At 40.9% G+C, this 17420-nt stretch overlaps 1 protein-coding gene across 1 annotated transcript in view; it reads right to left on the reverse strand.

The window, feature by feature from the left end:
• Positions 1–17420, reverse strand: part of ARHGEF11 (Rho guanine nucleotide exchange factor 11) — a 48703-nt gene that overhangs the window by 12221 nt on the left and 19062 nt on the right. Inside the window, exons 2-24 of the mRNA XM_053474696.1 lie at positions 11953–12044; positions 11457–11555; positions 11223–11272; positions 10943–11000; positions 10545–10726; positions 10356–10427; positions 9869–9988; positions 9227–9281; positions 8436–8512; positions 7900–8040; positions 7552–7623; positions 7091–7192; positions 6755–6853; positions 6468–6510; positions 6088–6184; positions 5572–5694; positions 5061–5084; positions 3618–3762; positions 3399–3501; positions 2622–2651; positions 1839–1965; positions 200–379; positions 40–87 (exon numbers count right to left, since the gene is read on the reverse strand). Coding sequence (XP_053330671.1) covers positions 40–87; positions 200–379; positions 1839–1965; positions 2622–2651; positions 3399–3501; positions 3618–3762; positions 5061–5084; positions 5572–5694; positions 6088–6184; positions 6468–6510; positions 6755–6853; positions 7091–7192; positions 7552–7623; positions 7900–8040; positions 8436–8512; positions 9227–9281; positions 9869–9988; positions 10356–10427; positions 10545–10726; positions 10943–11000; positions 11223–11272; positions 11457–11555; positions 11953–12044 — 2139 coding nt within the window. The remainder of the gene's footprint in view (positions 1–39; positions 88–199; positions 380–1838; positions 1966–2621; positions 2652–3398; positions 3502–3617; positions 3763–5060; positions 5085–5571; positions 5695–6087; positions 6185–6467; positions 6511–6754; positions 6854–7090; positions 7193–7551; positions 7624–7899; positions 8041–8435; positions 8513–9226; positions 9282–9868; positions 9989–10355; positions 10428–10544; positions 10727–10942; positions 11001–11222; positions 11273–11456; positions 11556–11952; positions 12045–17420) is intronic.

Consider the following 17420-nt stretch of genomic DNA (forward strand, 5'->3'; position numbering starts at 1 on the left):
ACAAGCCCAAAAGCCCCGGGTTTGCTCGGTTGGTCTTACCTGCGACATAGCTTTGGGGTGTATGGTGGCGTTGGATTATCTAGCGACCTATGGAATAAATACATGAGGGCGTTAATCTGGTGAAGAGAGATTCATGCAGGTGGCATAAACCCCTCATTGACACAAAACATGTAAATAAGACCCATAACAGAACTCTCACCTGGTGGACAGACTTGATGCAGAAGAGGACGCCGACTGGTGCAACCTGGTGGCCTCAGCTGCTGCGTCCATGTCCACATCGCTGCGTGAACGCGGAACATTATCCGCCTTGCGGGATTTCTTTAACTCCTCGCGCCCCTTCAAGCTTTCCGACCGCCCGAGCTTCACCTCTGACCTGGAGCTGTCGATAGAACGTGAAGATCTGTTATCTATTTTTTTTTATCTAAAATAACTACCATAATTTATTTCAAATGTTGTAATAACATTAAAAACGGGTTGAGTGTAGTGGATGTTTGGGATTTAGGAGGCCCTTCAGAATTGTGGACATCTAAGATACTATGGAATCCCAGTATTGGCATTCTCAAGGATGAATCCAATATTTATTTGTTGCAGAAACTTAAAAAAAAATTTAAACAGAATTAACAGGTTTTCTTTACTGATAATATGTGGAAATTGTAATTTTTTTTACTAGCATTTTTTTCCTCCGTGAATTGCCCTAGACAACAGTTATTTCCGGTATTAAGAGGTTAAATGCAATATTCATTGGCTAGACATGAGTCATGAGGGATTCCAATTCAATTTAAAAAAGTAAACCTGATTACATTTAAACCGTTGCCTTGTCGTCAGAACCCAAACGCATATCTAATTATGTGACACGCAATCAGACGAAAAAACCAAAGATTAGCCTCAAGAAAAATGTGATATCTTAGCTCAAAGCTACTCTCAGTTCCCATTATGACTTCGAAGCTCCACTTTTTGGGAGTGGGGAGCATTGTAATTACTATCTTGTGACAATTATCTACCATCGCCCAACCATACAAGTTAAACTTCCTTATGTCACATTCAAGCTTCTCGCGCTGCAGTTTTAGGCTAGGACCTCTTGTCTGAACATTTCTACTCCTTTGAAATATAAATTTTCCTCTTGTAATTTGTTGAATCCCTTTTATAGTTTTCAACATTGAATGTCAGCCAAAACGTTCTACTAATTTACTTAAATCATTAGCCGTTTGGCTCGTTTCACCAAGAATGTCTACTAACAGACCCAGTGCAGATCCTTGAGGAACCTAACGTGAATATCATCCATTAATAACAGCTGTCTGTTCAACTAATAACCCAACAAAACATCCAGACCTGCCTTACCGCCTCCATATCTTCCTCTCTGGTCTTGTTTTATCCATGTTTCAGGACCTTGTCTCGCTGGCCCACCAGCTGCTCTCCTTCTTTCCAGACAGTTCACCCTTCCCTAAATGTTCATTACTAGACGCCGCGCCAGAGCCTCGGCTCAGACTGCCGGCATTACGTGGCAGATGCAGGCAAGCTTTGTATCGATCTCCATTCTATTCTAGGACAAGCCATGAAAATCAATGCCGTGCTCAACTATGCATGAGACCACCGTGTCACATGGAGCCCGACACAACAATACCAATGACTATTAAAACAGATGAACTGGCTCCTCGTCCTTAAGAGACCTGATTTGATTCCAAATTGTCTCTCTGACTGATTCAGTTCCATTAGACATTGGTTAGTGAAAACAAGTTAAGTATGAACTGAATTGACAAAGCATCTAATTTCCTTGGTAGCTCAACTTGGATGGCCAGTTTCAGACTTTCAGCCCGATTCCATGTTCTGCCCTATCTTACCCGTCAGAATCCAGAAGGTCCTCGGGAAAGCTTCCCGTAGACAATCGTTGCAGGCCAATATCTTGAAGGTCGTGTGTCTGGTTGTTCTCAAAGTGCTGAATAATGTTCCTGACGTTTCCTGGTTTTACTAATGAAAGAGAGAGAGGGGATAGGGAGATGGGGAGGGAGGAAGTGGACAAATGGATAGCAGAAGGGGAACGGGGAAAAAATGGAGAACGGAGGAGGTGGGGAGAAAAGGAAGCCGATTAAGAGATTGAAATAAAGATGATAAGAAAGAGAGGGGTGTAGAGAAATGTGGGGGGGCGGAAAAAAGATAATACGTATAATGTTAACGACTCTCTCCAAAACTTAACACGCATTTTAAAAAAGTTATCACCATCATAAAAGACACATTCCAAAGCAGGACAAGAAAAGTGGTTTGAGGGACATTCAGAACTTCTAGATTAGCGGAGACTCTAGAATGGATACGGTTAGTATGATGAGGCTAAACTCTGAAGAGGTTACAATCAATTGATTACAATAGTCCAGGGGTCATCTACTCGGCTTCATCTATGTGATCAGGACAAAGGTCATTTCGCTAGATTGTAACCTCTTCAGGTTAGCCGATGAAACCCCCACTTGACCAGAGTATTGTTATCTAGCAAAGAAGTGGACAAGGCACCCAGCTGGATTAAAAAGAAAATTATTATAATGATAGGTTAGTGCAACCAAAAAAAAAAAAAAAAAAAATAAGGAAAGGAAAAAAGTTTTGTAAGCAGGACAAAATAATGAGAGGACGTTTACCTTCACCGGGGGACAAAGGAACATGAAATGCTATAAATGAAAAAACGAGAAATTAAAATCATTCTTAATCGAAAGCAAGCAGCGGAATTATGTGAAGAGGAGCACAGCGATAAAAAAAGCAAAATTCCTTTTCTAAGACACCATGTAGGCGTATTGTTAGATGGGGAAACATTGTGTCTGGGAAACTCTGGACCTTTTTTGGACCAATTCTGGAATGTGTTTGACCTCAAAGACCATCATCAGCTGAATGACGATATGAATTATGGTTCCTACCTGCCTATCATTGCCCGACGGCCACAAACTATAGAATAAACCTTAGTGTGTCATACACTTATCTTTCACGTGACACCAATGGGTCAAAAGCCACAGTCTCAGGAGTAACAAACGACATTTCTTCTGTCCCGTTTTCCCCGGCCCACTAATACATTGTAAGCTCCCAGGAGCTGCTGGTCCCTCTTCCCCTTCTGTATGTCTTTTTTTTAATTTTTAATGTTATTGTTCATTTTCCATTCTAATTTTTTCCCTACAAACCTAAAAAAACCCAAAAATCATATCTGCTCCCCAATAACAATTCACTTTACAGGGAAGCCCAATAAAGTGTAAGGACCTCTCATTTTAATCATATTACGGTAGCAGGAAAGTCAACATTTTTATCGTAATGCCCAATATATCCCTATTGCAGGGTGAAAAAAACTAAGGCCTTGTTGGGATATAGGCAAGGTCCTAAAAAAAGCCATTTCTTGGATACACAGGGACCCCCCGCTGGCCAGTACTCACTACTCTGTGACGAGCTCTTGGGTTTCCCGATGTATTTCAGAATGGGGTTGCGTTTCTTGTCCTCGGCTGATTCACGATCTTTGTCTTTTTTCGCAGTGCTACTCTGTGAGAACAGTAAAGAAAAACGTTCCATTGGCGGACATGATATTTACCGCTGTACGAAAGGGGGCCCTCGAAGATCGGAAGTCACTGAATCAAGAGAGAAATAGGCCGACCCACCTTCTTGGTCTTGGGGAAGAACGGAAGCCACTTGTCTTTATCTGGGAAGCTTTGGGATTTCTCCGAGGTGCTGGCAGGACGCGTCTCCCGAGAACGGATCCCGCAATAATTCATATATATACCCAGCGCGAACGCCATGGGAGAACTGAAGTAGATACAGGTCGAGGGTTAAAAAAATACTATAAAATGACATATCTCACATATTCCCGATATATTACACATATATATATATTCCAAATAAATGAAAAAAAATAATTCCATCGGCAACCTGAGCCCCCCCGTTTTCTATACAGCACTTTTAGAACAAGCGGACATAAATTAGCTATATCTAGATTAAAGAACCACTTTCCCGACGCCCTGACCACATGCGTAACCACGGGTCTTTGATAGCTATTAATTCATTAATTTTGCTTGGCTGCCACAAAACAAGTAAGACAGACAGCCTTAGAATTACCGATTTTGTTTTATGACTTTTTCAATTTTTTTTTTTCTTTTTTAGAGGGTCATTTAATATTTTAAGAATTTTAAGAATATTTTTATGGGAAAAATACGATACATTATTTTTTTGTAATCTACAATTTATCACTAGGACCATTAGAGATAAACTTGTGAGACAGGGCGGGGGGGGCTGGGGTAGAGTTCTAGACAAATCCGAATTGATGTATACATTACGGCGATGGATTCCCGGAAGCGCTGAGGTTTCAAACAAAGGGATTTATCGAGCTTTGCATTCCTAGCGCCTGAGTTGTACGGCACCTTATATATACTAAATCAGCATGAAAACTGCAGAGCCGGCCATTCGTCCTCAAGACTGAAAACACAGAACATTCCACACCACACGGGGATATATTTAACGAGAACGTTCAGAAATCCTGGGTCTGGAGGTGGGAGAATAAACTTTACTCCTTACCCACTCAACGGAACGTTATCAACCCTCAATAGCTTTTTTTAATGGATGGATTTTTCTTTAAAGATTTTTTTTTCTGGTTTTTCACACAATGTTTTCATGTATTTGGGTCATTCGTGCTTACGAAGTAATATCTCCCAAGATGCACCTGATCTCTGCTTTCTGATTGGCTGCTCACGTTATAGCTTCTGAAAAGTTGGTAACTAGTTTTTGAAGCCAGGATACCAACATATAGAGGATTGTGCCTGAGAAACCACACAAGGGGCAATTATACATCATTGGTTTTATTTATGGACCCTCAAGACATGACATTTTTGGCTCCATGTAGCCCGAAATGTGCCATAAGACGTTTACGTTGAAAGAATTTGACTATATAGAACATTCCAAATCATCTAATTTTCCACCAGATGAGTCTATCCCCTCGGGACAGAAGGTTTGATAATAGAATATATTTTTGTATATTTGTCATCTATCGTTAGATACACAATGCATTGCAAAGTTTCGCCAAGCCACTGGATTCAACGAAAGAAACCTACCTTCTCTCTTCTTCATACTTTGACCTAAAGAAACAAACAAAAAGAATTAAACCATGGATGATTTTCTGTCACAAAAGAATTATTAAAGAATATGGAATCTTCACCGACAATTTTTGGTTACTGAATAAAAAGAAATTAAATGGACAACTGAGAGAAAGTCACCCAACTGGGAAAAGACATTGAATGGTCTGAAAAGACTACTCCCGGAAAAGGGGGAAACTAAAAAAAAAAACCAAAAACATGCTTTTCTGTACCCAAAGGCTCTCGTTGTGGCACAATGTGCCAAACAGATAATTCGTGCAAAGGGATACAGAGAGTTGCTTTTCTTTACGTCAACCTTGGCAAACAATAGTGGCGGAGACTTGTTAAATTGAACAGGAAGGTCCACGTCAAAGAGGCATCTGATAATATTAAGTATCATTTAATTGAAGAACCGATCCCTAGAGCAACAGTCCAACCAACCTAAACCATTTACAATATAATCCCCATCCGACAGCCATCCCAAACTCACAGAATCTCTTCCAGCTGAAAAATCTGCTTGGCCGCGACTTGCCGTTCCCTTTGAGGGTCAACATCGATGTCGAGAAGGTCATTCTCTCCATAGAGGCTGCCCAATCCCATGGTCCGCTTTGTCCTAGAAGGGAGATTTCCATCAAGAGATTACTCTAGATCGACAGTTTTAGGGACAACGCCAAAGCTAATGGAGCAAGGGGTTTTACAGCAAACACCATCAGAGAATAATACGAATTTATTGCATGAACTCGAGAGAAAAACCTCTTCTCTAAGAATGTTGAGTGTGTATGTTCTCCGTGACCATTAGGGGGCGCAAAACACTTATTCACCTACTGCCTGGGGTATCATTAACATATGCAGGCTTACAGGTGCCAGTGTACGAAGCTGCTGACTGTGTTGCGTGCGTTTCTAGACCATGCTGATTGATCGCCAGGACCATGAGTCCAAAATGTTTCCTCTGAGGTCAACACGCTTTGCGGGTCTCTCTAAATGCATGTGGCACGTCTGCAGTTACCTGTAATCTTGGATCTGCTCCTGTATCTCCGGTAACATGGCATCTTGTGCTTCACTGAACACACCACGGATATCCTCAGAGCCTCGTAAGCGCGAGTCTGCATGAGAATAAACAAAAGTGGTATGGAGGCGCGATGTACGTAAGCCCTATGACCAAATATCAACGTACAGTGGAGTTCTAATGGGCCGTTTCTCCAATTAGTATAATTAAAAGGTCAAATAATAAAAGATCACTCATCTTCACAAGCTCATTTAGCACATACAAGGCTTCGATATCCGTTGGATTTTTCTCAGTATGGTACGACACAAGACTACTACCCAACCCAAACTAAGGCAAAGGGTATGACCAACATGCTTTACTGTAGAAGAACCCATTCTTACCTATTTCGGTCAATATCTGTTCTGGGATTTTTACCTTCAGCGGCTGTGAAGAAGGAGAACAAATTACAGATAATTTATTTATTATGTTGAAATGAACGTTTATCATGAAGATGATAAAAACATTGATCAATCTCTGTAAAGCCAGACCACAAGTTGTCATACAGTCATGGGTCCTGCTATACGTTAAACCACAGAAAATTGCACTCCAAAAGTTCACCAGCCTTCCATGCTTGGAACCTAAATACAGGAACATCTCTCTCCAGAATTACAAGTAACAAGCAACTCACTGCCGTCTTATCCAAGAAGATGTTCCAGACGTCTTTGCCCAAAGCACAGGCGTCTCTGGGACTCAACTGCTGGCAGACATCGGCACAAAGGTAAAAGAGCTGCGAACAGAGACCAGAACAGTGAGACTTCATTCACTTACCACCTCTAAAATACCTTCTTATACACAATTTTACTAAATATATCTGCTGATATAATCAGATAGGATAACACCATGAAGACGGGGACAACTTCAAAAACCGTGAAGGTTTAGGATAAACATGGCACCAGATATTTTTTGGAGGAAAATAGAATTTCTCTTGAAGGTTTGTAGTAATACTGGAAGCTGTAGCCCTTACCAATGGATTTGGGTCTGCTTGGGAGAAAATGTAACGCAAGAACACTCCCATGTGAGCCGGCCGGGATTTCAACTTTTCTAAATCCTGAAAGAGACCATCGCACTGCGGGAGAAAAAGGACAACAGGAGATTATCACCTCTTCTACCATCATGTACACGTAGAACCAGGTCTTACGGGTATCCTTCATCCACCAGTATCTTTATAAAGAGACGGCTTTGCCATGGATATACTTGGCGACAGAGGTAATGTAATTATAGAACCCAGGGAAAAGAATTCTCAAAATGTTGAGACTCCAAGAAATATCTTCTTAAACGCCTATAACCTACATATGAAAAATGCCACAATATCTTCCAAGGAACGGGAAGGAAAGGTCACTACTTGCTATTACAAATACAATTGTATTTCTTTTCAACTGGAAGATGGTAACGAAGCGTTACAGACGGTGACAGCATATAACATACCTCCGTTACATAATATCCATGGTCGTATTCTTCCTCTGGTCCTATGATAGAAGGTCTGGTGTTGTCTGTTCCCTATAAATCCAAAAGACCGTAATTAAAAGTCTGTACAATAATTTTTTAAGGCTTTATTTTATATGTTAAGTATCCTAGTTTCATATCCAAAACACTTGTCCATCTCTTCTCTTGGAATGGTTTGTATAAGAGCTGCCTGACTTTTTGTGGTCAAGTAACCCTGCGAGCCATTTTCAAAAATGTGGCAGAATCCAGGTTATTGGCCAATGACATGGACCTAGAAAGGACCCCCGAAGGGTGTAAAATATGTAACTCACATTCACATTGCACACATACCTGTGTATCAAGGCTGGGGATAAACGCCGTGTCTGAACCATGCCGTCGGTGATGCTGAAACATCTTTGTAGAGATGACAGGCGAAGTGTGAGAACTGTCCACTCCTTGGTCCGACAAGACAGAGTTCCGATTAAGGCAATACTGTTTCGATGGGAAGACATTGCGACATTAAAACAGAATTCTCCGGGATACAACGCAGATGCACAAAAAGAGTATCAACTACCTAGGATACCGATATGGAATCTTCTTGTTCCTACTTCCCAAATATATTAGAATTGGCCTGGCACACCCTCAACTGGAGCATGGCAAGTACAAAAACACAAACATCGCTCAGAATGCGGAGGAACCCAGACTGGGGACATATTTTTCAGCAGTCAACAGGCGTTCCAGCTATTCTATTTCACGGCGCATGCTGTAAATCACATTCACATCCACAAATAAATAAGAACACTGGGTGGGATTTAGGTTTATTCCAATTAGGACAACAAGGTCATTTTACCCGAACCGTGGTTCCCTGGTTAAGGTACGGCTCTCACCTCGCTGCTGGAAAGGAAGCGTTCAGTGCCTGAATCCATCCCGCTGTCTCCATCCTGCGAGTCCATAGACAGGCGTCCTACATAAAAAAAAATTAACAGGCGTACAGACCTTACCCCCCCCCAAAAAAAACATTTAAGATGAGAGACCAAAGCCTCCGGCAACATGCAGAGAAATCTTTTTGTGATTATTGAGTAACGTCTTCATGGTTTGCACCGATTCTTTTCTTGGGGGCCCTGGGTTCGGTTTGTAAACTGGAATTATTCTCACCATAAGTTATACTCACCCCCAGCGGTGTAACACACACAGTAACATACTTACACACACACACAGTAACACACAGTAACATACTTACACACACTCAGTAACACACACATCAGCATACTTACACACACAGTAACACACACAGTAGAATGCTTACAGACACACTAACACACACATTAGCATACTTACACACACAGTAACACACAGAGTAGAATGCTTACAGACACACTAACACACACATTAGCATACTTACACACACAGTAACACACACAGTAGAATGCTCACATACACAGTAACATATGTATACATACACTGTAAACACACCAACATTACATACACACACACACACACACGCTAACGTACTTAAACAGGCACATACAGGGACTCAGAAGAACCCCTTAACCCACAATCTGTGGGGTCATTACTACCACATCCATCAGTCGGCGTGTTAATTAATAAGACGGAGCAATGTATAAGATCAAAAATAGAGATGCCAATAACTGCAGAAGAAGTAAAATCAGTAACTCACCCTCCACATTCCTATACCCCACGGAGCCGCAGTCACTGTACGTCCGCAGCAAATCCTACAACACACAAACAGTTCTAAATTATGTATATACAATTATTATAAATGAATCAACAGAAAAATAGTATATACATTATATTAACATTTTTATAAGTAATTAAGCCAACTATGCGAGCACTGGTGTTACGGAGGCCCCCGCATTGCCAGGTGTGTGTAAGTATGCTAGCGTGTATGTGCCTGTGTGCATGTAAATATGTTACTGTGTGTGTGCAGTTTTGTTAGTATGTTAGCGTGTTACTGTATGTTAGTATGTTACTGAGTATCGGATGAGATTGGAGGGCCCTCCGTAGGTCTCAGAGAGGACCTCTCAGTATGGTATGAAACAAGAGCGCATTCCTGTGCTCTTCACCAGATGGATAGAGAGAAAAATATAAAAAAATATAGAAAAATAATAATAAAATAGCTGGAAATTCTGCTTCAATCAGGAATTGAATGAAATGAGCTATTAAACCTTAGCAAAGATTGCTGAATTATTTAAATTAGCTGTTTTTATACTCTGCTCTTTTTTTTAATTTCATTTTATTTATTTTTTTTAAATACTCCAGCTCATAGAAGACTAAATGCAGTTTAGTCGTTGGGATTTACCCCAGGGCCACCGGTCTCCTGCTTGATCTTCAGCTGCAGCTGGGAGACCCTCCTCCTCGCGCCTTCGATCTGCTCCAGCACCGCGGAGGTCGGGCTTTTGTTATAATTTTCACAGAGGTTCTGTGTTAAGAGAAACAAAACTATCCATTAAAGTTCTGCTCTACGTTAAATAAGAACCCCGGGATAACTATCGCATCACATTATAACAGCAGACAAATCCTTTAAGACAGTAACAAAATAAAAGAAAAAAAATCATTAAAAATACATTTTTAAAAAGCCAATAAGCTTAAAGTAGATCTAATATGTGTAACGAGACATGGTTGCAAATTTAAGTTATCTTGAAATGGCAATTTTTAAACGTATACATTAGTAAAACATTTGGATAACATGATGTATAGATCAAAAGGAGCTCTATTTTGGTTTTCGGTGAACCAGTCCTGAAAATTCCATTTCTATGGAAAACTACAAAATGTTGGTATGGAATTACCTGTAGTTCGCTCTCCTCTTGCCTCAGCATATTACGCAGTATCTGAGTGGCATGTTTCTGCACCTCAGGGTCCTGAAGTCAAATACATAACATGGATTATTTCTCGAGGAAGTTACCCCGACTTTATAAAAAGTTATTACAGCGTCCTTAGGAACCCCACTTCTAAAGGCGCTGGGCCATGGTCCTTACTTGCAGTGGTTTAGGTCCTGTTATGCGTTGGGGAGGAGGGAGAGGAGGCGCAGGAGGTGGAGGGACCGTCGTTGTAAGTGTATTCCGTGGAGAAACAGAAGAGCCAAAGTCTTGTTGAAACCCGGACATGCCCATAGAAGGAGGAGGTGAGCCCAGCAGCGTGAGCGCGACGTACGTTCCAGCTGGTTACACGGAAAGAAAGGAAAGGTACATTTCCGTATAAAAACATTCACAAAATACCAGCCAATTCGAGCAGAACGAGACGATTCTGAAGAATCGAGGAGATGGCAGTTGACATTGGGGTGTTTCACAATCTTCCAAAGACTCATCATACTTTCTTTTCGCATGAAGTTATACTAAATCAGTTGAGATCACTAAGAGCTCGATTGGTGACTTACATTTGATGAGCTTGACGACTTCGATGTGAGAGCTGTTGGCAACCAGAGTACCGTTCACCTGCGGAGAAATAATTTTGGTGTTTTGGCAAAGGATGTTGGCCAATCATATTCAAACACAGCCGCGATACATTTGCTAGATTCCAGAAGACTGTTGCATCTCAAACACGGTTGAGCCAAGCAGATGTCTCACCAGCCCACAAAGTAAATCCAGAATTCCAACATGGAAGAGAGACGTGTTTTTAGAAACAAGCAACATTTTGATGTGTTTTAGGTGACTGACCTTCACAATGCGATCGCCTTCCTGTACGCCCGCTCGCATGGCAGCCCCACCTGAAACACAGCCAAACAAATACATTTTTTATTTCATAGTCGATTCTATAATTTATTTTTTTAAGATACAGAGAACGTCTATATATTAAGGGTTTTTTTTATATTTGCTAGTGAATTTAAGAGTCTTTTTTTGCGGGAACACAACCAATACGTTGTACCAGGAATCTGCCTAGTGGTCACTCACCTGGACGAACTGATTGAACCAAGACAATTCGGTCTCCGCTGACTGTGAATCCAAATCCATTCTGGTCCCTCTGGACAATGACACAGCGCTGGACCAAACCTAAAAAGATCGTGCAATATTTAACTGCCATCATGTTGGATGCAGTTCCAACGATGGCCAGTAGGGGAGCCAACACCATTTGTCCAGCTGACTCTCTAGCACTTTTAGAATCGTGTGAACAAAAGTGGAATAAACCAATAATTAGGGGGAAACTTAATAATGACTAATTGTAATTCAAAAACATTAGCTGCCACCAATAAAAATGTAGTAGTTAAAAAGCGGTGCCACGAAAAGCCACGTGGGATGCTACAAATGAAACCACGTTCACGCGATTGTAATACCTTTTGTGTTAAGCATATTAGAGTTTCTCTCTGATTTTTTCCAACACGCTGTACAAAAATATTTTTGTACCACAACCGTTGGACTTTCCTCTAACAAGGACAGGTGATCCGGTTACCTGTTGACTCGTTACATTCAGAGGGCTGGCGCTGGTGCCCCGGAGACTTTCGTTCTGAAGCTCCGTCGCTAACTGAAGACAGGCTGCTCAACCTGGAGGAGGAAAGGGATTGGAATGGGATTAATACCCTATGTTCCACCATAGACAGATTAGAACACACAGAAGCATCTGATAAAGACAGCAAACAAGTAAGGGTGGTGGAGGGGAAAAAGAAAAGTAAACAGGGGAAATGTTACATACAAGAATGGAATAAGGTTTTTTATGTATCAAAATGTTTTATAGTTGGAAAAAATAATATTCAGGGAGCAACAGACAAGGTATTGTTATTTAACTCCTGGCCCCTTAGTCATTCATGGTCCTCAAACTTTTTTTTTTATGGCCCCAGGCTTGACCAAGGATTTAAAAAAAAAAAGTAAATCATGTCCTAACATATTACAAGTGCAAAATGTATCATTTTTTTTTTTACAGTATATAGATGTATTTAGAAGAAAAAAAAAGAAACACACAATACAGGCCTATGTCTGTCTAAGTTGATTTTGGTTTTGTACGTAGGAACATGGGATTTGTTTTGCTGACCTGGGTGATTCGATCTCTATATTTTTAAGGGTTACCTTGCAGTTGGGCAGTATTCGTGACAGTGTTTCATCACAAATCAGAGTGTGAATAGAAGTCCTACATGTTAGAAGCTTAAGGACACAGCTGAGGTTGTCCAACACTTCTTGGGTCATACCAACCGACGGTGAAACCAACCCATCTTGGAGAACTTTAAATTACTGCTGCATCTACGGCCACAGAATGTAGTTTTTTTTTTGCTTAATACATTTATGGGTTTTACTTGTACATTGGAGTTAAAATCCAAGGCAGCAGAAAAAGTTAAAGATTAACTCCAAACTCAAGGTAATGGAATGACATGTTCAAGAGACTGTGGATTAGAGGCGAGAGACAGCCTACTAGCTAATCTGTGTTTACAACAGGACTAAAGAGCACAGAAAAAGCAGGAAGAAAAAGTATCCACTACAATTGTGCATTTTCATAAAGTACAGTACGATGATGTCACAAGACGACCAACGATGGCTCTTTTGTTGCTGATCTTTATATAGACAGACCCCATGCATACAATGTAAATTTTTGGAGAGGAAGAGTTACTAGAGACTGCTTAGATGAAGAGTAGACTAAGTCACTTGGCAGAAGGCCTTCATAAACCTCAACACCGTAGGAGCTTCACTGGATCTAGCAGAGGGAGGGACAGCGGGGTTATGGTTTTGTTGAAGGTGCCGCATAAAAACAAAAAAAGAAGGGGCTGTGTAGACTGTGGGAATGTCGGAATGAAAACTAGTGAGATGCCAAAAAGAAATGACTGCTGACACCACCCTGCTGACCCCTTGGGAAAAGAAGAGATCAGGGAGATAAAAAGTTTTTTCGGGACATGCGCATCATTTCTGTAGAACAGAGGGTACATCAACAAGAACATATAAAGGTTTAACCCATTCACTAGCAGAAACGTGAGGAACACACCCATTTTTATCCTTGAAAACTACCTGGGTGGGGAGGGGGGTGTTTAGCACTCTACATAGTAGCCTTGTGGCTCTGAAATCATTAATCCAGGATTATAAATCTTGTAGATATCCTGTAGTTTTAGCAAGAATGTATATCTAAAAATTCACTCATTGTTAACCAGCTATGAGTTTTTTTCCGAAGCCTAAATCCCCACATAGCGTAAGCAAAAACTTTCTGGATTCGCCACTGAGGGTCATTGTAAATAGATAATTGGCATGTAGCTCCACTCACTTCCTGCTCTGTTACACTCTACACTGGCTAATTCCCACCCCCGAGGACCCAGTCACCCTTTCCATATAAGGAAATTATTGGGGTAGAGGGATATCCCTAGGTTATGAAACACAAGACTATGAACAAGTATGGCTTTAAACCTAAAGAGCATCTTCACAGAGAATAATTTTCATAAAAGAAAGAGATTCAATGTATTAACACTTTTCTTAATTCTAGACAACAGGCAAAATTAATCTGTTCTGTCAAATATCTGATTAAAAAAACGTGTGGAGATTAACTGGAGATTAAATAACTAAATGCCCAGTTTTTCGATGAACACAATGATCAGTTATTTTTTGGTTCGCGTATGTTGGAAACAATGTTTGCCAACAGTGAAGTTAGTTGTCCTCTCTTCACCATCTCTCTGAAATTGCCTCCCAAATGGCATATCTCCAAGACGGAGCCGTTTGCCATCACGTCTTGGCATGGTTGTCTTTTCTACAACGTACTCAAAAGTACTATGCCCTTTCTCCAACAAAAGCAGCGTCTGGGTAACTGAAGACCCATTTAACACAAAAGGATTCAACAAGTTCCCTCCATACGTAAGAGCCAGCCCAAAAACACGGGAGCCAGGAGTAAAGACAAGCCGGGGATACACAAACCAGTTCAATTAACCATGGTAGCCATAGATAATAACTTTTACTACAAACATCTGTAAGCCTGCGAGTCAGACCCCCTTTACCTAATGTATGGGCTAATCTTAAATTGGCAGAACTTGTTGGCGCCATATAAGTAAAGGATAATGATAATACATCTTTTTGGATACTCATTTGCCCCAAATTTGAGCCCCAAATCTGAAGCAGACTGTTACCCACCTGATGATCACCTGATGACCTTGATGATCAACCCCCTCCACCTTTACCAGTCAATGTGTTTTTGCTTCATGGTTACGCTACGCTACTATATTAATGCTACGGGATCTCCTTGCGCTCTAGAAATACGTTGAAATTCTGTGATGGAACATCTACCCTTTTCCTTATCTTGAGCAAATCGATCGCCATCAATGAGCTTTTCTGATTACATCGCAAACACACCCAACAATGATAATGGGGCCGAAGACCAATTTAGAATATAGTGTGGGGTTTTTCTTAAATAAATTTACAATTTTTTACAATCACAAAAATCCTTAAAGCTTTATTATGTGTTCTACGCATGTTTTTAAAACAGGCGGCTAACCTATAGACTAACAACGCGAAGGATAAAGTCAAGGTTAACGGCTGCCGGTGTATACGAAACTGTGGAACTTGTAGAGAATGAAGGATTAAAACAATGCCGTTTAGAAGACGCGTTGATGAGTGGATAGATACCTAAAGCTTTTCTGGTAGTAAATACAAAGTGCATAAACAAAGTAAAATGTGGGCCTGAAGAGGAACAAAAAAACTAACTAAAAATCAATGTGAAGCTTGCAGCATACTTTGAATTCTTTAGCACACGCTCTCGGCGCTGTCGGTATTCAGGAATAAACGGAATTCAAACACAGGACAAAGTACTTAAAACTTGGTAGCAGGTTGTCATTCGTCCAAAGTAACCATTTAAGAGCCAGCGCGACCTGCAACGCAACAGCGCAAGAAGAAGAACATCTGCCATGATAAAGAGAATAAGGATCTTATGGAATGGGACGGTCACTATCTGCTCCTGCTCCGAAGACTGCCGGAAGCGATAGTCGCCTGCCAGAATATTAAAAGTTTTTGTACTTATTGTGACAGTAACGTTGAGATTAACCATTCTAGGTGAGACAATATGGCAGTCTTGTATCATGAGCTTGACAATCAAAGATGCTGTTCTGCGTACTTTGATAAAAAGTCTCAAAAATACTCGGAGGAGTATAAGATGTACATGGGCATCAGGCTGAATCCTCTGGAATTTAGGATGTGGGTGTAGAAAAGGGTCAAAGGATTCAAAGTTTCCACACAAAGGAAAAAGAAAGATGGCATGACATGGTTGGAAACACAAGACACGTTGACGGTAACATCTTACCAGGAAGCAATAGGGCTGGACGGGAGGCGAGACGGCCGTGGGTGAATTGGGCAGGAGAAAGACAGATACAAGTTAGTTCACAAAAATCTCATCTACCATGCAGCTGTCTACATGAGGAACAGCAGAAGACAACTGACTGGCCACCCACGAGGGTCCAGCATGTTAGGTTGTTCCCATGATCCTCAGACAGATCATACTAGATTTGACTCTTATCTCCATCTACTTCTCAGCTTCTCATCAATAGCTACAATTGGACATTCTTATAAAATTAACAGATTAAAAGCCTACAAGGATAGGTCCATTCGATCACAGATGGATTGGGCAAAATGACTCAATAAAACACCTTGGCCAACTTTACTTTGTATTTTTTAGACGAAATGTAACACCACACAAAAAGTTAGAAGATGCAGAAACATTCCTCGTTCCTTCCAAAACGAGAAATTCTAAGCATGTTCTTACTGGTGTTCTCCAACAGTCAAGGTTCCACTGCTTTGAAGACCAATAAGTTACCGCTTACAAACGAGGTCTAGCGTTTCATTGCATAAACAAGAGGTCAATACTCTGTCACAAGCTTTTCAATTGCATGTAAGACAATAAGAACGAGGTCATCCTGTTTTTCTACCGCAAACGATCGTTGAGTACTAAGACAACAAACATTAAGGAATTTGGTACGTTGACCCCCACCTCGAGAATAAAAAATATGTAGAGCTTAGGTTTCGTAAGGTGTAGACATAGCACTACATACATATAGATTGCAAAGTCCATGGCGGAAGTCCATATGATACCGTACTGTGCTTATGGAATACTCCCCCTCCCCGATTCCCTCAAATATTTAGGTAATCTCGCTAATCTATGCCCAAAACCAAATCATACATACCTTGGTAGATGAGGATGGCGTTTGGAGGCTGTTCTGCGACACAGCGATGACGGGGACAGACAGCGATTTCCAAGAGGGCACAGAAAAGGAGAGAAATAACAAGGTAACAAGAGACAGCGTGAAAGACAGAGACACACTGCTATTCACAAAAAGAGAAAGCAGGAAGTTCTCATTGAAATTCTGGGTTTAGATAGATTTAACGTGAACCTTCCTGGAGCATGAAGATGAGAAAGCATGTGGCTGCATGTAAATGAAGTGACAAGGGGATGGAGCAAGGAGCGGACACTCCACAGATAACGAGAAGGTTTGGGGTCTAGGAAAAAAAAAAGAGACAGAGCCTATTAACCGAGAGGTGGTTTAGAAAGTGAAAGGGACCCGAGAGGAAGTAAGGGTGGGTAGGAGGATGAAAAGAACGGTGGGAAAGGGGTTTAAAGCGAATTTTGGAGAACATGTGCATGCAACCCAGAAGCTTTCCATCTGCTCAGCTCTCATAATCCTCAACAGCGCCATGTAATCAATAATGGTCTAGTGAACTACAACTCCCATGAGCCTCCGCTGCAGCAGACATAGGCAATGTATAGGTAAAAAAATCAAGCAGGTGGACAGAGATTTACAAAGAAAAAGTATTTTAAATGGCTGAATGAAAACGAGAGCCAAAAATCCTGAAAACTGGACACCTTTTCCCAATACCGTTAATAAACCGCTAGTAAATGTATAGATCAAATAAGAATATGTTAAATCTATACATTTTATATTGAATCAGTTATCAATAGATCACAGGTAGTGG

The sequence above is a fragment of the Spea bombifrons genome, chromosome 9, assembly GCF_027358695.1.
Source record: "Spea bombifrons isolate aSpeBom1 chromosome 9, aSpeBom1.2.pri, whole genome shotgun sequence".
Lineage (NCBI taxonomy): Eukaryota > Metazoa > Chordata > Amphibia > Anura > Pelobatidae > Spea > Spea bombifrons.